The sequence below is a fragment of the Trichechus manatus genome, unplaced genomic scaffold (assembly GCF_000243295.1).
Source record: "Trichechus manatus latirostris isolate Lorelei unplaced genomic scaffold, TriManLat1.0 scaffold00073, whole genome shotgun sequence".
Classification (NCBI taxonomy): domain Eukaryota; kingdom Metazoa; phylum Chordata; class Mammalia; order Sirenia; family Trichechidae; genus Trichechus; species Trichechus manatus.
In genome coordinates, this window is record NW_004444009.1 from 1,891,435 (window position 1) to 1,914,821 (window position 23,387).

The window sequence follows — 23,387 nt, forward strand, 5'->3', positions numbered from 1 at the left end:
AGCATTTATTGTTTTGTGTTTTTTGGATTAATGCTAGCCTTGTTGGGGTGAGATGATATCTCATTGTAGTTTTGATCTGCATTTCTCTAATGGCTAAATGATCATGAGCATTGCTTCATGTGTCTGTTAGCCACCTGAATATCTTCTTTGGCAAAGTGCCTGTTCATATCCTTTGTCCATTTTTTAATTAGGTTATTTGTTTTTTTGTTGTTGAGGTTTTGTAGTATCTTATAGATTTCAGAGATTAGATGCTGATCGGATTTGTCGTAGCCAAAAATTTTTTCCATTCTGTAGGTTGTCTTTTTACTCTTTTGGTGAAGTCTTTTGATGAGCATAAGTGTTTGATTTTTAGGAGCTCTCATTTATCTGGTGTGTCTTCTGGTGCTTGTACATTATTACTTATAGTTCGTATAGTGTTTATGTCATGTATTACGGCTCCTAGCGTTGTCCCTATTTTTTCTTCCAGGATCTTTAACATTTTCAATTTCATATTTAAGTCTTTGATCCATCTTGAGTTAGTTTTTGTGCATGGTGTGAAGTATGGGTCCTATTTCAGTTTTTTGCTGATGGATATCCAGTTATGCCAGCATCGTTTGTTAAAGAGACTGTCTTTTCCCCAATTAACGAACTTTGGGCCTTTGTCAAATATCAGCTGCCCATAGGTGGATGAACTTATGTCTGGATTCTCAATTCTGTTCCATTGGTCTACGTATCTGTTGTTGTACCAGTATGAGGCTGTTTTGTCTACTGTGGTGGTATAATAGGTTCTAAAATCAGGTAGTGTGAGTGAGGCCCCCACTTTGTTCTTCTTCTTGAGTAATGCTTTACTTATTTCGAGTCTCTTCCCTTTCCATATGAAGTTGGTGATTTGTTTCTCCATCTCCTTAAAAAATGCCAGTAAAATTTGGATTGGATTACCTTGTTTATGTAGATCGCTTTGGGTAGAACTGACATTTTCACAATGTTGAGTCTACCTACCCATGAGCAAGGTATGTTTTTCCACTTATGCAGGTCTCTTTTGGTTTCTTGCAGTAGTGTCTTATAGTCTTCATTGTATAGATCTTTTACATCTCTGGTTAGATTTATTCCTAAGTATTTTATCTTCTTGGGGGCTATTGTAAATGGTATTGATTTCGTGATTTCCTCTTCGACGTTCTCTTTGTTGGTGTAAAGGAATCCAACTGATTTTTGTATGTTTATCTTGTACCCTGATACTTGTTGAAATCTTCTATTAGGTCCAGTAGTTTTCTTGTGGATTCTTTGGGGTTTTCTGTGCATAAGATCATATCATCTGCAAACAAAGATACTTTGACTCCTTCCCTACCAATCTGGATGCCCTTTATTTCTTTTTCTAGCCTAACTGCTCTGGATAGGACCTCCAACACAATGTTGAAGAAGAGTGGTGATAAAGGGCATCCTTGTTTGGTTCCCATTCTCAAGGGGAATGCTTTCAAAGCTAGTGGAATTGCTACAGTATATTGAGTGTTCCACCTAAGGGAAATGTAGTACAGTCCCTTCTCTGTAGGCAAGGATGGACCCACTTACCTGGCATGCACAGACATGTGAATCCTCCAATCTTATCCAAGCAGGTGGCATCATTCTGGCACGGGTCTGAATGGCACTCATTGATGTCCATCTCACAACGAGGCCCTGCATAGCCCTTCAGACATTCACAGTGGAAGGCGCCATCTGTATTCACACATTTTCCTGCATGCTCACATGGGTTGCTGTTGGCTAGAATACACAGGCACCAATTACTGGGATCAAAGCTCTTGATACAGTTTCAACAAATGTGGACTACAGAAGTGGGTCTGATGTTTATAGCACTAGGGCCAGTCCCTTAATGATCTAGTTCTTAACTTCCTATTTCCTTCTCTGATTTAAAAAAACAAAAATGAGACTAGGGCAATCTCATCTCATACATCTCTGCACTTCTTTTGACCAAACTGTCACTGAGGGAGTGCTTTATATTAAGAGTCAAGTACAGACCATTCATATATTTCAACTCCCAGAATGGAATATATGGTTATGCTGAAAAAGTTAGCTGTAAACAGTGGCATGTAACAGGACAGACCTGATGTTTGGGTTTAATATGGTCGTCTAGTAAAATGTGGGAGCCCTGGTGGTGCAGTGGTTAAAAGCTATGGCTGCTAACCAAAAGATCGGCAGTTCGAATCCACCAGCTACTCCTTGGAAACCCTATGGCGCAGTTCTACTCTGTCGTATAGGGTTGCTATGAGTTGGAATTGACTCGATGGCAACAGGTACAGTAAAATGTGCTTACGTTTAAATGATTGCTAACCTCAACACATATCACAATGAGTAGGAAAAGGGTCTGTATACTCACCCATGGCACACTCATCCACATCTTCTGTACAGTCAGCGCCTTTGTAGCCTTGTGGGCAGGTGCAAATATACTGCCCGTTCAAGGGGTTGGTATCACACAGAGCCCCCTTGTGGCAAGGATTGCTGATGCATGCATCATCCAGATGACACAAGAGACCTGTTGCAGGTTAGGGCAAAGAAGAGAAAATGTCCCTCACTTTGAAAAGAGTTTTCTCTTTCACAGAGAAGGAAAAAAATCTCATGATCAGCTGACCAAAATACAACACAGAGATTCAGATGCAACTTCTCCTTTGCCTGACCCTACCTTAGGGGAGTCTGCAACCATCAGCAAAGCAACCAGTTGCTGCAGACTACCCTAGTGCCCTGCCCTTGATCTCTGTTAGACCTCTGTGCACAGGAAGAGACACCTACAGGCTAGAAAATGAGAATGAGGAGACAGGAAACTGGAGGTATTCTCCTGATACGGTTGCCAGATTTAGAAAATAAAAACAGAGGATGTCTATTTCAGTTTGAATTTCAGATAAACAACAAATTCTTTTTAGCGTAAGTGTATCACAAATGTTGCAGACATCCTGTATTTTTTTTTCTGGCAACCCTATTTCTCCAAAATCATGCTGCCTGATGGAGGTGAGACACTGGAATCACCTCAGATGCTGCTTCCCTTCTTTCTCCCAAGCTTTGAGAAATCCATTTTTGCTCTGGCTTGCAGACTTTTCTTGTGTGTAGAGTATGCTCTCAAGGGCCCTTTTCTTGTTATTGCTATTGTTGGGGTAAAACTCAGGAACATAGTTTCTTTTCTATAAATATTAGTTGAATGTATTAATGAATGGGAAGAAAGAAGGTGGCCATCAAACACTCTTCTAGGCCAATAGAGTGCAGGCAAAAGTAGTTGTCCACACAGTTCAGCCTCACTTACAAAGATGAGTATTTGTATAAAGCCCCTTCTCATACTTGTTTTCTTTATTCACTAAGCTCTGTCTCTTATTCACAAAACTATTTCAGGCATGTTGAAGAGACCAGAACTTCAGCGTTTAAGAGCCATCTAATTACAAATCATCTCTCAACCCTTTGACGTTACTTTTAAATTGTTTGGAGATTCTGATACCAAATCATGAATGATCACTTAAAAAAAATGAAAACAGGTAAAAAGATTAAGATGCTATAATTCTACTTTTCTCCTGGCCCCAATGCACAATACTGAGTCAAGAAATTTGAAAAGAATTTTTAATACACTGCTTTTAATACATTTTAAAAATTACTTTTCAAGTTTCTTTTGTTTCCTTTTTCATGGGTTATCCAACTTCCGAATTCATTTAAGAGAAAAATACGAAAATACATAGGACAAAAGTATCATTCAGCTGTGATCAGGTTGGGAGTTTGACATTTGATTCCTTATACCGCCTTTTTTATAAACTGGAAATTGGAAAGACAATTTAAATAAAGCTGGTTTCAGTGCAGAAAAAAAAAAAATCATGCTGCCTGATGAGTCCAGGGCCATCAGCATTTCACCATTCTCAAAAGAAAAAAGCAGCTGAACATTGTCAGACATTCCGAAAGCAGCCTTTTTATAGTATCAACATTCCTGGCTCTGGTGCCCTCAGGACTCTGAAGACATTACCAGGCCCCATGTTCTGCCTAGTTCACAAGGGAACTGGATTTTCCAGTCTGCAATTAGCTTAAGAACAGGTAACTAATGCTTCTTCCACAAAGCTGGAGGTGCGGCTTTTGGAAAGACATAGGTGTAAGAACATTTCAAAACTTCTGGACAGAACGTTCCCTCAACTTAAGCTATATTCTTCTATCACATTCCTCCCTTCATTGCTTTCCTACTCCTGGAACTAGAAGCTGTTAGACTGACAGAGGCTGGAGTGATGTTAATGTTAACTTTGTAGTCTGTAAAAATCCTCCCTTACAGGAATTTTTCCATAGACATTGAGGGCTGGAATGCACTTAGATACTTCTCTCCTGCCAACTCCTTCTGAGAAAATGGATTATTTCTTTTTTAAATTGAAGTACCTGAATCCAGTTATTAGTCGTCTTAATTTCTGAGGTGCTTTTCAGCCTGAGCACTCAAGGAGGTCAACAGATACCTCCAAAGACCATAGTTACTTTCTTTTTTTGGAATGAAAAACTGAGGTACATAGAGTTGGAAAGTCCTAAGGAAGAAGACTAACTCATAGCACTTTGGCTGGCAGATTACATTTCCAGAGGAACAGTCTTGAGTGACGTATTCCTAAAGACGGTAATTCAAAGAACACTGATATTAGGATGAAAGAGAAGAAGTCCTGAACACTCTCCCACCCTTCCCCTGATCCCCAACTCTGTCCTTCTGCTGTCCTTACCTGCCTTTCCTTCTGGGCACATGCAAGAGAAGGAGGCCACACGGTCAATGCAGGTGGAGCCTGGAGTGCAGGAGGCGAAGGCACAGTCATCGATGTTCTCGCTGCAGTCATCTCCACTCCAGCCATTAACACACACGCACCCGTAGCCTCCATTGCGGTTGGTACAGGTGCCCCCATTCTGACAGGCATTGGGTTGTAGAAGACACTCATCTACATCTTCAGTGCAGAATTGTCCTTTTGGGGGGAAATGCCTGATTAGGGTTCTTAAGTCTCAAAGGATTAGGACCACATCAGCCCCTACACACTCTTCGCCATCATGTGACTTGCCTTAAACTGAGGCACAGTAGAGCTCACAGCAGACCAGGACATTGTGGAATTTTAAGGCGGCCTTGAGCCATCCAAATGATATTTATTCCAGGCTAGTAATTTACAGAAGAATACAAGTTGCCACCATGAGAAACTGACAACATGAGAATTTAGACAACATATCAAAGAGAATATAAAACCTGTAGGAACCTTGACACAGTTAAACGCCTGGGGCAATGAATATATGAATGAGAAGAGCAACGAGAAAAGAGTGTAAGAGACGGATAAGGAAAAGAATAATGAGAAGGAATCTATGTGTCAAAATGTCACAGCAACTGTTCTTTCTGTACCTTGACTGTATCAATGGTTGTAATATTGTAGGATAGTTGTGCAAGATGTCACCATTGGGGGAAACTGGAAAAAGGGCATGCAGGGCCTCTCTGTGTTATTTCTTACATCTCCATGTGCATCTATAATTATCTCAAAATAAAAGGTTTAATAAAGAAAAATGTTACGGCAAACAAGGATAGAGAGAAGAGATTAAGGACAATGAAAAATTCTGGTAAAACATGGATGTAAAAGGCAAAGCCAAGAACCATGAGAGTGGAGCAATCTTCAAGGATGTGCATTTGTGGAACAAGACACAGAAAGCCCACCCAATATAACAGGAGAAGTGGAAAGGATAGGTTTGCTCTACCTGAAAAGGAGAAAACTGAAGGACGATAAACATGAGACCACCCATGGATATGCTTCAGGTCACTGCTATAGCAGAGGATGGAGAACTAAGGAAAAGGTTTGGATCTCCTGACAAGGAACAAGAGTAGGACTTCAACCAAGGAATTTTTTATTAACAAGAAGTTTAGTGTCAAACCACCTGAGCTGTAAAACAAGTCGATGAATTGGCCTCATTGGAAGCCTTTGAAAAACCAGTTTAGAGAGCTATCAAAGGGAACTACAATTCAGATAATCTGAATTCTCTAAAACTTGACAAGGTGCTAAAACTCCAAAACTTCAGGGTGTCCTTCATTCTTCCTCCTTAAAAATAACTCAACGAATAATTCAAAAAGGCATTCTGATGAAGAGTCCTCTTAATGAAAAAACACATGATGTTTCTCCTTAGAAAATGCCAAGGCTCTCTCTAGTCCCCAGAATAACTAACAACAATTCAGCTGGCTCAGGTAGTTGTGGAAGGTCTACAGTGTGCCTGGCTATGTAGCCATCATTGCTGGCAGAAGCTAGTTGTGTTTGATTTAACCCAAGTGACCATGTTTACTGTACTCCTAACCTGTATATACAGGATTACGGAACCGGCGACACTCTACTGCACTTCTTTGCTTGCACATCCATCTCCTATCACTTGGCTGCAAGCAACCTCTGTTCAGGGATTTTCTTTGTATTTCCAGCCAAGAGCTCACAGCCTAAGATGGCTGGATGGGTGTGTGGGCATCTCTGGAACTCTCTGCCCAGCAACCCTTTTCTGTGCTCTTCCCTCACTCCATTTCATTCATATAATCCCTGAAAGAATCACCATGTTTTTACATGATCTCGTCCTCCTGGTTCCAACTGACTGAACCCAAATGAGCATCTGATCCAAGCTGCATCACTATGTCTCTTTCTCAAATTTTTAGACTAGGCACTCATTTTAGACTAGTGACTTTGGTCAGCCTGCATAGAAAGTGACAAGGATAAATCAGATGTACAAAGTAGAGAAAAATAGAGCCCTGGTGGCATTCAAGTTTCTGGTTCTAGTTGTTCCTGAAGCCCAACTGCTCCTGAGCCCATTCAGTGGCTCAGCCATTCTGAGAGATGTCCTTGGCAATAGGTTTCTCTTTTTAGTTATGCTAATTTGTGTTGGGTTTCTGTCAGTTACAGTCAAGAATATTAACTAATATAGAGTGAATGAGTAAGCGAGCGAGAGAGTGAGTGAGTGAGTTGGTGACTAAATGGAGTCTCAGAAGCAGACACTTGGGCAATCATCTCCCCCAGGGCAGATGATATCACTTATTATCGAAAACTTTGCTCCCTTACTGTGCTAGCTGAAATGCTGCCTCAGAATAAAAACAGCTGTGTCATTAGGATGCAGGTGGGATTTAGAAATGAAAACATGACCAAGAAATAGGTGAAGAGTTCCTGTAACATGGAAAATTGCTGAGATTCTTGTCTCTTGGATGTACGCTAAAGAATCTATGCTGTCCCCAAAACAAACTGACTTTCTGAACATGAGTAATTAGATGCCATTTTTCTTTTTGACTGGCTCTGTGATAATTCTGAGTATAAGACATCGTGTGCTTAAAAATATTTTGTATGCCTTTCTTATAATACCTAGACACTTATATATTGTAGTAAGACACAGTAAGTAATAAACCAATCCTTGGAATGGAAATTGGCATTTTTAGGAAAAGGAAACTAATAGTTACCGATTGTCTACTATGAACCAGGTATTGGGGCTATCACAAAAATGATCTCATTTACAGTTGAGGAAACAGGCTCAGAGAGGTAAAACAACTTGTCCACTGTAAGGCAGTGAGTGCAGAAGAGCTGGGACTTGAACACTGGAGCTGCCTGACTCTAAAATTCTTAACAAAGACTTGCGAGGTGAATCTGACCATCACACCATCTCTGTATGTCTGTTTTCCCAAGTGCACAGAAGCATGGGAAGTGGACAGGGTGAGAAGGCGAAGATGAAAATCACAACTCACATGATCAGATTACTGGGAAAACTCATGACTGCAACCTACTATCCAAAAATAAAGTGTACTTTTGGGTACAGTTCACAATTTTTTGAACAAGACTGATTTTTGAAGGTTAGATACCTTCACTGAATACCTTAGGACCCTGTATCTGTTAGACACTGTTCGTTAGAGACATGAAATCCAGTGAGTCAAGACATGACTGGCTTATAAGTAATTTTCTACAGGATGGATAATCCTTCTCTGAGTTCAATACATTTCTCCTGAACATCATTCCTCCTAGCCTCATTTCTGTCAGATTTTTTTTTTTTTCCTTCCTAATTCCACTTCTATCAACCAGTTCTTAAATTCAGAATGTAGAAAGTAGTAACCAGGACGGCCACAATTGCTTATTCCAAAATTCCCAATGCAATGTCTGCTAAGATACTGCACTTCCTTCATGTCACCACCCTCTTGGCACAGGAGGAAACAAATGCAGGAGCCTAAAAAAAAGAAACCTAAGGCTTAGAAAGGTTAAACAGCTTTCCCAAGGTCATAAAGCTAGTAAGTGAGAATGCTGTCATTCAAACCCAGTCAATCTGACTCCGACTCGAATGCTCCTTCCACAGCAGCACAGTAAAGTACCCAGTCCTGGATGTGATACACAAGAACTATAGACTATGTCCCTGATCTTAGGGTCTTAAGACAATTTAAGAACATGTGTGGTAGAATGCAATAAAAGCAGAAGGTCACTAGATATTAGGATAGGAAAAGTTCTAGTGACTATTCATAGTGGTCAGGTGTATTGTCTAGGGTCATCTGGCTTTTCCTAGTACTCCATGCCAAGAAAGCACCACCATGGGCTGGAAGGAGAAGGCTTACTGAGGGACATAAGGTTAGGTCTTGAAGATAATGGAATAAATGGGATGCATTCTTGGCATTGAGGCTTAAAAGGAGAAAAGGCTGGAGGTTGTTTGAAGCTTTGAATTCGAATATGAATTCGGAACTTGACACAAAAAGCAAAGGAGAGTGATTGTAGGTTCATGAGTGGGGTAAGACATGATCAAAGCTGTGTTTGAAGATTAGTCTGCCAATATCATACAGGAGGGACTAGAAGTAAACGTTAGTAGGAAGAGGAACAGACAGAGCTAAGTTATGGGCTACCTAGCATATAAAAGCCTTCTGGTAAAAAGGTAGAGCTGTGTTGTTTCCACACCCCACCAAGCTACCAACTCTTCTGTTTGAACAAGTCTCAGTATGCATCATCATCTTTGTCAACACACAAGCTGTGCTGGTGAACTTCCAAAATATGTTGCACAAAGCTCAGCTGGGCAAGTTTTTGAGGGCATCAATTATTCCTCTTAGTAATTTCCACCTGCCAGAGACTGTAGGCTACTGCCATTTAACACCTGGTCTAAGGCAGTGGGCTATTTAGGCCCTTGCCATTTCCTATACACAAAAAGAGAAAGGAAATAACTTGTTTTTAAAAACTATCTTCTTTATTGCCATTATGAGTCTGGACTAACCTGGTATGAAATGCCACACTACCAAATCCTTGGCTGATCGACACCTTAAACACTGAGAGTCACCCGTAGCTGCTGACAGTCTTCTGGCCAATCATTTCTGCCTTTTAAATATATCTCACGTCCATCTATTTCTTTCCATTTCCCCTGCCACCAAATTTGTCTAGGCAATCGAGATCTCTCCCTTAACTACTGCAATAGCCACATTATTGGATGTCCCACTTCCACCCTCTCCCCTCTTCAATCTATTATCTACACAGTAGCCAGAGAAATATGTTCAAGGTATAAATCAGATAATATTGTTCCCTGCTTAAAATCTTCCAATTCCTTCTCATTCCACTTCAAATAAAGTTCCAACTACTTTCCATAACTTATAGTATCCTGCATGAACTCCTTTATCGCCAATCTTACGTAGCTCCACTCCTCCTTCAGGCATTTTGTTTCAGCCACAATGGTTTCTGGTGGTTCCTCAAACCTTCTTTCCTACCTCAGTACCTCTGCATATGCTGTTCTCTCTACCTGGAACATTCTTTCCCCTCTTACTCATATGGCTAGTTACTTCTCACCCTTCAGACCTCCCTTATAATCTAAGTAGATCTCCAAATACACCTTCCCCATTATTCTCCATCACTGCATCTATTCCACTCAATCCCATCCTGGCATTTATCATAAAATGTCATTTTAAATGTATTTGTTTACTCCTGATACTCTGTGTCCCTGTTAGGCTCTAAACTCCATGAGGGCAGGAACTATGTCTATCATTCACCTCAGTATACATGCCAGGCTGTACTAGACACTTGGTGTACAGTGGTGGACTAAATCTTAGAGAGTATCTAGTTCAATATGCTCATTTTACAGATGAGGACACTAGGACTCAGAGAGGTACAGTGACTTCTCCAAGTTTGTACAGCTAGGTGGGAGAAGAATTAGAAACAGAAGAATTAGAGATGAAAATCATTAAGTGCAAAAAAGGACTTTGAGGGTGTGAAGTCACTGCAGATTAAGTAAATCTTCAAAATGAGGAAGGGGAATCTGAGCTGACCGTTGAGGCACAAGGCAGGATTGAGCAAAGCAGGGGAAGAGGAAGATGGTTCAGTAGCACTACAGATGATGATAACACTACTAATCCACCATTAATCTGCATTAAAAACAATAACCTGTTATGTTTTTGCAAGAGTATGGACAGTTTCATGCTGATCTTTTCTTATTGTCCCATCCTATGGTCTTAAAACCACAGGATGATTGAGTAAGATTATGGGCAATAAATATAACAGAGTGGACATAACAGGTCTGTAGTGAAATGGAAACCATGCCCTGGGCCTCATTAGCCTTAACCTCTAGCCAAGTGACCCATGGACCACTGAACACACCATTTATGAGGTACACATTGGGATACAAACACCTCCTTATGTCTCTCATAAGGTACAAGAAACTGATTGGGAGAGGAGGAACAAAACCCCCCACAAAAAACCAATGATCACTGAGCCTTAGCACTCCTTGAAGACGTCCTCACTCTTCTTAGTCATCTCTCAACTGTGAAGTCTGTGGGAAAAAGTTTTATCACATCAGTGGCCATGTTAAGGGTCAGCTCTCATTGCAACAACAATCCCTACACGAGAAACATATAAAAAATGAGCTTGGCTGGCCCTTGCCCTGACCCTGCTATCCCCTTTTTCTGGTTAAATCAAGAGAATTCAGTCTCTGATATATCCTTCCCACCAGTCACTCAAGCTCCTGAGTTCTGGAGTTTCATATCTTTCCAAATCATAACAGAGTGCTCTTACAACTCTATTCTACAAAATCTTCTCCTCTATATACAGGGTATTTTCTATTCCTCTATTGGAGCTAAAGACCTGAGAACTTGACTGTTCTACAACCTAGTGGGAGTGATGCTAGTTAAACCGTTCTGTATACACACGAGTCTACGGTTTGCCTAGTGAGAGGATGTGTGCGTGCACACATGTGCAAGCACACAGATGTGTGCATGTGGCCTGGAGGTGGGGAGGCAGCTCAGTGAATAATGCAGAGGTGGGAGGATACACGTAAAGGTACACATGGCAATCTCAGTGAATGCCCCCACCACCAATCCTAGACACCATCATCTTTTTCTGGACTCCTCAAAAGCCTCTTAACTGGTTTCCCTGCATCCCCATCAATATATTTTCTAAACACCTGCCACAATGATCTCAGCATGTGAAGTGGATTATGCTGTTTGTTCAAAACCCTTTGATGACTTCCATTACATTTAGGATAAATTTCTAAATGCTATCCATGTTTTCTGCCTACCTTGCCAGTCTTTCCCCTTGAAACACCAGTAGCTCCAGCCACTCTGGCCTTTCTTTGTTTCTCAGAATGATCACATTCCTTCCCCCTCCTCAGGCTCTCTGCATATGTTCCTGTGCCTGGAACACTCTTACCCCTACCTTTCCCCTAACTAATTTTACTCACTGTCCACAGCTGATGTCATTTTCACAAAGTGCCCTCACATGCCTACCCCAAACTGAATTCATTCTGCCTGTTAATATGCTCACAATACCCTCTACTTTTTCTTCAAGACACTTATTACAGCTCAAAGTTTTACAGAGAATCATATGGGTACTGTCTGTGTCCCTCACTAGACTGTAAGTTCCATGAAGAAATGAGTGGTAACTGTTTAGCTCACCACTGAATTCCCAGAACTTACCACAGTGCCCAGCTAATAATATTTATTGAGAAGTGCTCAATAAATATTTGTTAAATGAATGTTTATCTAGACTTCTCTTACTTAAGTCATACTAATCCCAAAATAATAATAATCTTTCAACTCACCTCTCTCACAGCTCTGAAGAATGTCTCTATTCTGTTCATTCATCCCCCAACACTTCCTATTACCCACTTATCTACCAGTCAGTACACAAACTTTCATCCTACTCCCCTTCCTTAGCTGCTCAACTACATTTCATTTCTACCACACCCAAACTCACCTTGCCTCTTGCCCATCCTTCAACTATGTCCCAAGGTAACTCTACATTATGGTGGGCCTACTATGGTTTCCTACTTTAACGGAAACCTAAGTCTTCCCTCAAGACGTTATCCCAGCCAGCCCTCTCCTATAGAGGCCCTGTCATCCTCCTCTCCCAAATGCTACCCATCTGCATAAAATTAAGGGGAGAAAAGATCGCTTTTCTCTTTATTCCCCAGTCCCACTTCTAGCAAGACATCCTCTCTCTCAGTCCTCCTTTGAAATTTAAATCATTTCTTTAAATCTTCACTACTGACTTTCAAGTCAGACAGTAAAAATATATTTATTGTTAACTTGAGGAATCAGACACTGTGATAAATGCTTTACACTGAATGACAAACGTAATCTTCACATACAATTAGTACAGTTTTACAGATGTAGAACAAACTTTGTCCAAACTAAAGAAAGATACTAAAGTATCTCGAGGAGGTAAGGAGGTGGGAATCTGACAGAACCAACTAAGAGTCCAGAATTTGTAAGGGTGAGGTCAGGTCAGGAACTGGAAAATTTAATATTAACATTCATTCATTCAAAAGAAATGCATATATTATATGCCAGGCCCTGAGCTATACACACTGGAATTATAATGGTGAACAAAAGAGTCATGGCATCTACCCTGAGGAATGTGCAGAGAAATAAGGGTTTTCCAACCAAACCAACAATTATAATGCAGGGTGATACATGTTTTACAAGAGATAGTACATCCTGCCTTGGGAACGCAGAGTAGGAGGAACAGAGAAAAACTTGAGAAAGAAACTTGTAAGTTAAAGTCTGTGAGATACCCCGGAGGAGTCAGCCAAGTTGTATAAAAAGTGTGTATATGTGTAAGAGCACGTGCAGTGGTGGGGGTGGGAGTGTGGGGAGTATTTCAGGCAGAAGGGAGTGTATATGTATAGGCTTGAATAAATCAGAAAGCATGGCTCATTTGAGGCAATGAAAAAAAAATCAGGTGGTTCCAATATATAAAGTTTGCATCAGGGGAGTGGAGAGAGATGTGGCTGGAGAGGGAGTTACATGCAGAGCCTTGAAATTCTACCCAAAAGACAAGGGGGACCCACTGAAGCGTTTTAAGCAAAGAAACAACACGATCGGATCTGTGTTTCAGAAAACCCAGTCTGGCTGCAGTGGGGAGAATGCAGTGAACTCCATTTCACCCCTGCAGGTCAACAGCAATTTAAAGTGCTGTGGAGTCCCAGCACTCCTGTGGCCGCTATAGCAACAAGAAAGGCTGTGGTACATCTGGGGTGGATCCCAGATGCCGCAGCACCAAAGAGCAACCAGGCTCAACCACAGTACGGAGAGCCGTGGAGGCTGGGACAAGGCTGGGCATTCAGAAAGCTGGCCCCTGACACAGAGGCTTCTCCACACAGAGAAGAAAGTGGGGCCAAGCTTCGGTCCCCCCGCTAGGAAGCCCACACTCTGGCTCTGGCCCCACTTCCTTCAGGCTGCTGGGCTGTTAAACCAGTTTACATAAAAGAGCCCCTTACCTCACTGGAAGAAAAAAGTCTAACTGCAGCCAGGTTGAGAGTAAAGGGATCCAAAGGGAATCAACTATCCTATTTATGGGCAAGCAGCAACTCTACTCAGATTGAGTAAAGTGAAAAAGACCAACATGGGGCCTGTTAAAAGATTCTGCAACATAAAAGATGGAAACATACCACTTAAGATGTAGATAAAGAACATGCTTGTGAATAATGTTCACTTGTAGAAATGAATAAAATTTAGAAAGAATTCATTCTGTGCTCTGAAAAAATTTAGACACTTGTAGGTTCTGTAAAGAGATGAAAAATGATCTAGGACATCAGACTCTGGTGAGCTGGCTGAGAGGCAGGCAGAAATAGAAAGGAACTAGATGAGATGAGGAAACATTATAAAAAAATAAGAATGCAATCTAAATAAAAATCAGGATTGGAAGCTACAAATGATAGAACCGACAGGATAGAAAAGTAAGTCAGTGGTATGAAGGAAAAGCTTAAGAAACTCCAGTAAAATGCAAAGGAAAAAACAAGCAGATTAAAATATTGAGAGAGATTTTAGTTATGAGGAAGAAAGAACTGCTAATGTAAAGACCCAATGTAAAGATATAGGTGTTCCTGAAGACACTAAAACAAATGAAAAATATACTCTTTTCTGAGTTGAAGATAGACCCAAGTCTACAAAGGACTCAAAAAGCACTGGGAGAAAAAAATAATAAAAAGAGAATATACCTTGACAAATATTGGTTAAAGACGGGAGAAAAAAAAAAAAACAAAATAAAACAAGATACCTATCATAAAAGAAGAAACACCAGTCCGACACTGGATTTCCCTATAATTCTCACCTCAGAAAGCAAAGGAACAATGTCTAGGTACTTAATGAGATTAAGCTGTGACTCAAGAATTCAATACCTAGGCAGGAACTGAATCTTTTTCTTCTTTGGGTCTCTATTGCATCCAGGAATATATGTTGGATATAACAGTTAATTGTTTCATAAATATCTCTTTTTGAAGCTACTTATAACCATTCTGTGGGAACCTGGAAAGTCATAAAATTATACTAGATACTGCTTGGAATGTAATCAAAGCTAGGCATAGAATGTATGTCACTTGTGCATGAAGGCAATGAAATTAAAAGAGATTTTTCAAATAGTCAGGAGCTCAGAAAATATGCCAACATATACCCTTTCCAGAAAAAAATTACTCAAAGATATACTTACTTGACTAAAAAATAAATCAAAAGAAAGAACTCAGGAATGAGAAAGTTGTGATATAAATGTACTGCTGGTTAGCCCAAAAGAGTTACATACAGAACTAAGTCTAAATACTGGAAATTGAGTTAAAAAATGGTGTAATATCAAGAGGAATTTCTGAAAGAAGCAGCAAACTATTTTAAAATAAAATAACAATATTATCATAATATGGATTATTAAATCTAAGATTATATACACAAAATCTAGGGTATGAAGGAAAAACGAATGAGAAGTAACAGTAAACTAATTCCTCATCTTACATAGGAGGAAATCGATATACAGTTTCATTTTTGACACTAGTAATTAGAGAAACAGATTCAAGTCCAAATACTTCTAAACACGCATTCCTTTTAAAATAAAAAACATTAAACACTACAATATAAATCCTCATCACCTCTAATGGTTGTCCTCATGGACCAATTTCCCACTTTCTTGAATAACTTGAGCATAATGGCTTATGTTCTTATTCTTTCCTCTTCTGTCTCCCATGAAATCAATATCTCGGTTGAGGACCAGTAAGGTCATCTGAGCCAAGAGTTCTTACTTTCCTCAACTCTGCAGACCTCCACATCCAACCACATCACAAGCACTCTCACATTCTGGACCTTATTACAAGATGCTCATTGTTCCAGCTCCAAGATTAAATTTAGTACTTCCACTCTCAGAGTATAATTTCCCCATCCTTTCCCATTCCAAACAACCTTTATGCCTAATTTAGTCCCCATCAAAACTTTTTTAAGTAAACCCTTCCCAAATAACCCAGTTTATTAGCCAATCTGCTTCAAGCAACCTTAACTCCTAATCTCTCCAAGACGGTTCGGTTAGTCATATGAACAAAGTTTCTCTCCTCTATAGCTAGTGACCTGTATCTCTCTTCTTATTTTCGCTGTACAAAATCTTGAACAAATGATCAATACCCAGGCACTCTTCCCCCTCCTCAAAACCCACTTTTCTCTTTAACTCCCTGCAATCTGGCCTCCTTCCCTCCTTTGTACTGAAATTGCATTTTAGAAAATTTCTAACGACCTCCAAAATCTGATTAACTTTTCATTGGTCTCATTCTTATCATTTGAGTCTCCTGACTGTCATTCACTCAATAACTATCTTTTGATAAAACCAGTCCTAGGAATGCCAAAATAAATATGACAATGTTCTGATCCTCAAGAGGCTGAAGACAGCTTCTTGGGCAAGCTAAGCACATAAACCAGTAAGCGCAGCGAAATATTATTGGTGCTACAACAGAGGCATGCATGTACAGTTGAGTAAACGGCACAATCTTTTTGTTGTTGATGTTTACTGTTGTAGTTTAAGTGAAAGTTTACATTTCAAGTTAGTCTCATACAAAAATTTATACATACATTAGTATGTGACCCTAACTGCTCTCCCCATACTGTGACAGCACACTCTTTCTTCCTACCCCTAACTTCCCATGTCCATTCAACCAGCTCCTAACCCTCTCTGCCCTCTCATCTCACCTCTGGACAGAAGCTGCCGGTTTAGTCTCATGTATCTACTTGAGCTAAGAAGCACACTCTTCACGAGTATCATTTTATGTCCCACAGTCCAGTCCAATCTTTGTCTGAAGAGTTGGCCTCGGAAATTGTTTTAGTTCTGGGCTGATAGAGAATCCAGGGGCCATGCTTTCCGGGGTTCCTCCAGTCTCAGTCACACTATTAAGTCTAGTCTTTTTACTAGAATTTGAGTTCTGCCCCACACTTTTCTCCTGCTCCATCAGGGACTCTCTGTTGTGTTCCCTGTCAGAGTGGACACTGGTGGTAGCCAGACACCATCTAGTTCTTCTGGTCTCAGGCTCATGAAGTCTCTGGTTTATGTAGCCCTTTCTGTCTCTTGGGCTAAGACTTTCCTTGTGTCTTTGGTGTTCTTCATTCCTTTACTCCAGGTGGTTGGGACCAACTGATGCATCTTAGATGGCCGCTTGCAAGCTTTTAAGACCCCAGACGCCACTCACCAAAGTAGGATGTGGAACATTTTCTTAATAAACTTTGTTATGCCAACTGACCTAGATGTCCCCTGAAAGCATGGTCCCCAGACCCCTGTCCCTGCTACTCTGTCCCTCAAAGTGTTTGATTGATTCAGGAAACATCTTAGCTTTGGTTGAGTCCAGTTGTGCTGACTTCCCATGTCCTGTGTGCTGTCTTCTTCTCTTCACCTAAGATAATTCTGTCTACTGTCTAGTTAGTGAATAACCCTCACCCTCCCTCCCCACCCTCACAACCATCAAAGAATGTCTTCTTCTGTGTTTAAACCTTTTCTTGAGTTCTTATAATAGTGGTCTTATGAAACATTTGTCCTTCTGTGACTGACTAAATTCACTCAGCATAATGCCCTTCAGATTCCTCCATGTTATGTTTCGCTGCTTCATCATTGCATAGCATTCCATTGTGTACATATAAAGGGCATAATCTTAAAATGTATCCTTTTGACTCTGTGATGCTATAATGTAAAGCTCTCTTGCCACCTCTCATACATCTCCTTTCATTACCTTCATTCTTTGTATCTTCATTCTTGGGATCCATTCTCTTATGTGTGGACATTTCTCACAATTCAGGTCCAAACCTTTTGTTCTTCTCAGTCCACATACTTTCCCTTACAAACATGATACCTTCCCATGGCAACTGAAAAAGACTCAAAATCTGAATCTCTAGCCCCTAACTCTATTCTGAGCTCCTGCATTTTACTGCTGAATGTTTTTCACTTGGAAAACTCACTTCAAACTCACCATCATCTCTACCCTACTTCTCTATCTCTGTCAATAATCCCTACTTACTCCCATTACTCAGATTCAAAATAAAAGTTAACTCCTCTCATTCTCCCACCTCACCCCATCAAGTACTTAGATGGCCCCCAATTCTTATCCACGCTGCTTTCAAACTCACATTAATACATACTTTCTACAACCTATTGGGGTTATGTGTAGACTTTCTTATTTCTCCCTAATGAGTTTGATCACCCTTTAAAGGCAGGAATTAATATTTGACTTCTTTGTGTCTCCTATAGCATCTAGCATTATAGACAGTATGTTGGATGTAATAGTTGTTCAATAAATATCTGTTATTGAAGCTACTTACAACCATCTCATAGGGGCTAGAAAAGTCATGAAGTTAAACTGGATCTTGCCTGGAATATAGCCAAAGCTAGACACTAAGTCATGGACCACAAGGGCAGGAAAGACCCTTAGTCTCACCACTTGCATTTTATGGACTATTCTGTCCAATCAGCCCTGTTCCCACCAACATGGCCACTTATCAGCTCTGGGATCTCTGGGATGAGGGTGCTTCAGGTTAGCACTCTGGCTGCCTGCCCAACTAATCGCAAATTGGAAACTAGGATGGGGAAACAGAATTCCAGAGAACAGGCCTATTATTGAGTCCATACAATCAAGCTGACAGCAAAGAAATTGAAACGTGAGATTCATTTTCTCATTCCCCCCTGCAAAACATAAATGAGAATATTTCTGCATCCCCAGATACAGTTAAATAGTTTCCATTCTAAGCTCAAAAGCTACATCCCAATAGTCTTAAAAACACAGACAAGTGGTTGTAAGAAAAGCCTCATCCTGAAGAACACCTTGTCACCAATTGTCTTAGTTACCTAGTGCTGCTGTAACAGAAATACCACAAATGGGTGGCTTTAACAGACAGAAATTTGTCTTCTCAAAGTTTAGGAGGCCAGAAGTCCAAAATCAGGGGGCCGGCTCTAGGGGAAGTCTTTCTCTGATGGCTCTGGAGGCAGGTCCTTGTCTCTTCTGAGCTTCTGCTTTTGAATAATCTTCATGTGGCTTGGCATCTTTCTTCCCTCATCTCTGTTTCTTAGCTTGCTTAATCTCTTTTATATCTCAGAAGAGACTGATTCAAGATACTCAAGATACACCCTACACTAATCCTGCCTCATTAACATAACAAACACAACCCATTCCCAAATGTAATTATAACCACAGGCATAGAGGTTAGGATTTACAGGACATATTTTTGGGGGACATAATTCAATCCATAACATCAATTAAGGCTGGACTGAAACGGGGACATCTAGTTCAAAATAAAAATACCACCATGACTTTTCACACCCCGTAGAGTTGCTGGGCCTGCAGGTGTCTGTTCCACACAATGGGGTTTGTTAAAGTTGTCAAGGACAACTCCTTCAAGAGATACCAAGTGAAATTTCGAAAAGACGAGAGGGTAAAACTGATTTTATGCTTGGAAATGCTTGCTAATCCAGAATAAAAATAAATACAATACACCCAAATACAGGATGACAGTCATGTAACCAACAGAGATATCATCTGCCAGATTGCTTATATATATAGAAGGGGATACGGTAGTCTGCGCAGGTTATGCTCATGAACCTCCAAAGTATGGTGTGAAAGTCGGCCTGACAAATTATGCTGCGGTATATTGTACTGGCCTGCTTCTGGCCCACAGGCTTCTCAGTAGGTTTGTCATGGACAAGATCTACGAAGGCCAAATGGAGGCAACCAGAGATGAACACAGTGTAGAAAGCACTGACGGTCAATCTGGCGCCTACACCTGCTACTTGCATGCAGGCCCTGCCAGAAGTACCATGGGAAATTACGTTTTGGGGGCTTTGAAGGGAGCTGTGGACAAAGGCTTGTCTATCTGTCACAGTACCAAACAATTCCCTGGGTTATGATTTAGAAAGCGAGGAATTCAATGCAGAAGCACATTGGAAACACATCATGGGTCAAAACATTGTAGATTATATGCATTACCTAATGGAAGAAGATGAAGAAACAATTGTCAATACACAAAGAACAATGTAACTCTAGATATGATGGAGGAGATGTATAGGAAAGCACGTGCTGCTATATCAGAGAATCCATTTTATGAGAAGAAGACTAAGAAAGATGTTAAAAAGAAGAGGTGGAATTGTCCCAAAATGTCTCTTGCCCAGAAGAAAGATCGGGTAGCTCAGAAGAAGGCAAACTTTCTCAGAGCTCAGGAGTGGGCTGCTGAGAGATAAACCAAACAACAATTTTCTATGAAGATTTTTCAGATAAATACACTTATTGACCAAGCAGCTTAAAAAAAAAAACCACCATGAAATGATTTCATTCCCAGATACAAGGAGCTCATGCACCACCTCTGGCAGTATGTGTTTGTTGATTCATGCCAAAAAAATTTTTTTTAACTGAAATTGGAGCAACTGACAGCAAAAGCAGTGGGAATTCTAACAAACTCTTCAGGCTCATCATTCTATGAAGGAGAGCTGAGAGAAAATGTGGTCAGTTTTATTCGACTCATGTTAACCTAACTTCCATTGTTCACCTCTGCTTAGTGTCCCAGAGCACTATTCCAAGCCCAAGCTGATATTACATTTCTGTATTAATAACAAGCACAGGAAAATAAATCACATCTGCCCTAGGAGTGAACCCAAACCAAAATCCGCCACAGAGAAGAACTTTTAAGTTGAGCTTAGAGTCAACTTTAATTCTGAAGGAAATGAACCTTTAAAAAGAAAATTCAAATAATAATATATTAACCTACACTGCTCTAATTAATTTGAGTCCTTGTAAAACTTCTTTTTTTTCTTTTTCCTAAAATGGTTAATCTGCCAGAGCACAACTTCTCTGATAAGATGGCCTAGGGCCAAACACGGTATAATAAAGACATTTATGCTCAGTCTTCATCAAATCCTTGGGTATACTTCCATTTCCTAAAGGCATATCCAGCTATTCAGACTGATCTCTAAGACAAGACTCCTATAAAGAAGAAAACAAACGATATACCCACCGCACCACCCCCTCCTTCACCACTTTCTATTTTCCATCTGAGTTTAAGGTAGTCCAGAAGAATGGTAACTTCTGAAGACACAAACTAACACTATTCTGGACAGCCATGCCAGCTAAAAAGGCTCTGAGCTGGGCTACAACACAGTTCTGGCCATATCTGATGGGGAACCATACCAGAACAAGGCCAGCAGGCTCTCTTCCAGGGATGCCAACACAAGGTCCCCTCTATGGATGGATACAAGTCCATCCCTCAACCACTTGGGGTCAGAGAAGATGTTCCTACATAGTGGCAGCAATGGTAATACATGCAAAACACCTTTGCATCTATAGTACTAATAGAAACATAATGAGAACCACATATGTGATTTTAAATTTTCTAGTACTCACTTAAAAAAAATAAAATGAAACAGACAAAATTAATTTTATACTTTATTTAATAACCCCAATGGATCAAAATATTATCATTTTACTATCTAGACAATATTTAAAAACATTATAAGATATTTTACTTTTTTTTCATAGCATGCCTTCGAAATCAGGTATTTTATAGTTATAGTACATTCAGATCAGCCACACTTCAGATACTCAGTAGCAATATGTGACTAGTGGTGACCATACTGAACAGCATGGATCTAGAGTGATTAGCATGAATAAATAAGGACTGCCATTTATTCTCCTAATACTCAGTAAAGTACCTAGAGACATTAGTTCCATGGTGTTACGGATTAAAGTGTGCCCCCCTCACCCCCCACCCAAATACGTGTTGTAAATCCTAACCTCTATGGCTCTGGTTATAATTCCATTTGGGAATGGGTTGTGTTTGTTATGCTAATAGGGAGGATTAGTGGAGAGTGTATCTTGAAGTCAATCTCTTTTGAGATATAAAGAGATTAAACAATCAAACTAGGAGCAGAGATGGGGTAACGTAGATGCCAAGACACATGGAGATCTCCAAGGAACCAGAAAGCAGAAGCTGAAGAGACAAAGACCTTCCTCCAGAGCCAACAGAGACAGAACACCTTCCCCTAGAGCCGGCACTCTGAATTCGGACTTCTGGCCTCCTAAACTTTGAGAAAATAAATTTCTGTTTGTTAAAGCCACTCATTCGTGGCATTTCTGTTACAGCAGCACTAGGTAACTTAGACACATGGACAGAAAATAAAGCTTTATGAATAAAATAAAAAATAATAATAAGCTGACTTAGTTGCCTAAAATTAAACCATGACTAGAGCTGGAAAAATTTCTGGTCATCCTAAAGTCCAGAACTTGCTACAAAAGACCAAGCCTTCCATGTATGTACACTTATGAAAGAAAACCATACTTACCAGGCTTTCTTATTAAAACAGTGGTAAACTCCCAAATCTCCATTTAGTTCAAATTAATAACAAGGTTTTTCAGCTATATAATCCCACTCATTCTTTTTCAGATAGCTGGCAACTTTATTTCCTCTCCTAATAGCCTACTCCAGTCCCTCCTTTTCTATTTTGTCAAAAGCTGGGCCAAACAAGTCATGCTTCAACTCTACAGCTGTAAAATATAAACTGAATTCTGAATAAAGTTGTATTAAGGCTCTTGGGTATAGTGAAAACATTACCAGTTTGAATATAAAATGTTCACATAATATTAACTTCTAACCTCAAAGTAACTAGCCAAATTCTTAAAAGGAAAAACACAAAGAGTAAATTACCAAATCTTAGAAATAAAAATTATAAATTGAACTTCTAGTCTGTAAGAAAAGTCCCAAAGTCCTAAAAAACAAAAACAAATAAACAAAAAAACAACAGCTTACAGAGTCTGCCCCAGGAGTGAACCCAGGGCACTGATCTGAGCAAGATTTGGAGCGTCAACAAACCTAGATTCGAAGCCTAGCCCAATTACTATGTACCTTGGGCAAATGATTTAACCCTTCTGAATATGCATTACCATCTGTAAAAAGGATATTGCAGGACCGGGCAGTGTTTTGTTCCAATGTACATGGGGTCACTACCAACAACAACCCTTAATACAGTTATCGTGAAGATAGCATGAAATGAAACATAGAAATTAGCATAGTATTTAGGTGCTCAATAAATGTTAGTTAACTCCCAGTTTCCCAATTCCATTTATTTCTTTAATTTGTGAAAAGTAGAAAATACAACTCTGAATGAAGAACTTTAATATCATTAGAAATAGGAGCCCTGTGACACAAAACTTTCGGCTTTTCTCCTCAGAGTCGCTGCAATGAACAGTTCCGTAACATGCCACCAAGAACAAAAGTGTGTAAAAGGGCGCTAGTAACAGCTGTCCTCCACAGTGCAACCACCCTATAACTCAGTTCCTCCCTCATAACCAGCATGTAATGATGTCAATATAATTGTGATGAGCACTATCACAGAGGGATGCACAGGATACCCAGGGAGACCAGAAGGAGAACACTCAGTTCAGCCTGAAGAGAGGTCACAGAAGGCTTCCTGAAAGAGGTAACCACCTGATCTGAATCAGGCAGGCAAAAAATGATGAGGAAAATGGGGAGGAGTGAAGAAAGGAAATCTAGGAAAAAGGAACATATGAATGAAGACATAGGATGTGAAACAACACAAGGTAGATATAGGACAACTGAAGGTAGTTCTTACTGCTGAAATATAAAGTGCAGTTGGGTGTAAGAGAACAGACCAGAGGAACAGACAGGACTAAGGCCACGACAGGCTTCAGAAGACAGAGGACGA

At 40.2% G+C, this 23,387-nt stretch overlaps 1 protein-coding gene and 1 pseudogene across 2 annotated transcripts in view; one reads left to right on the plus strand and one right to left on the minus strand.

Annotated features, from left to right (window-relative positions):
- Positions 1-23,387, minus strand: part of NOTCH2 (notch receptor 2) — a 210,935-nt gene that overhangs the window by 53,167 nt on the left and 134,381 nt on the right. For both annotated transcript variants that reach the window (XM_004380333.2, XM_023734857.1), the window contains exons 6-8: positions 4,689-4,922; positions 2,348-2,503; positions 1,546-1,734 (exon numbers count right to left, since the gene is read on the minus strand). In XM_004380333.2, coding sequence (XP_004380390.1) covers positions 1,546-1,734; positions 2,348-2,503; positions 4,689-4,922 — 579 coding nt within the window. The remainder of the gene's footprint in view (positions 1-1,545; positions 1,735-2,347; positions 2,504-4,688; positions 4,923-23,387) is intronic.
- LOC111821248 (60S ribosomal protein L5 pseudogene) lies at positions 18,860-21,655 on the plus strand (annotated as a pseudogene).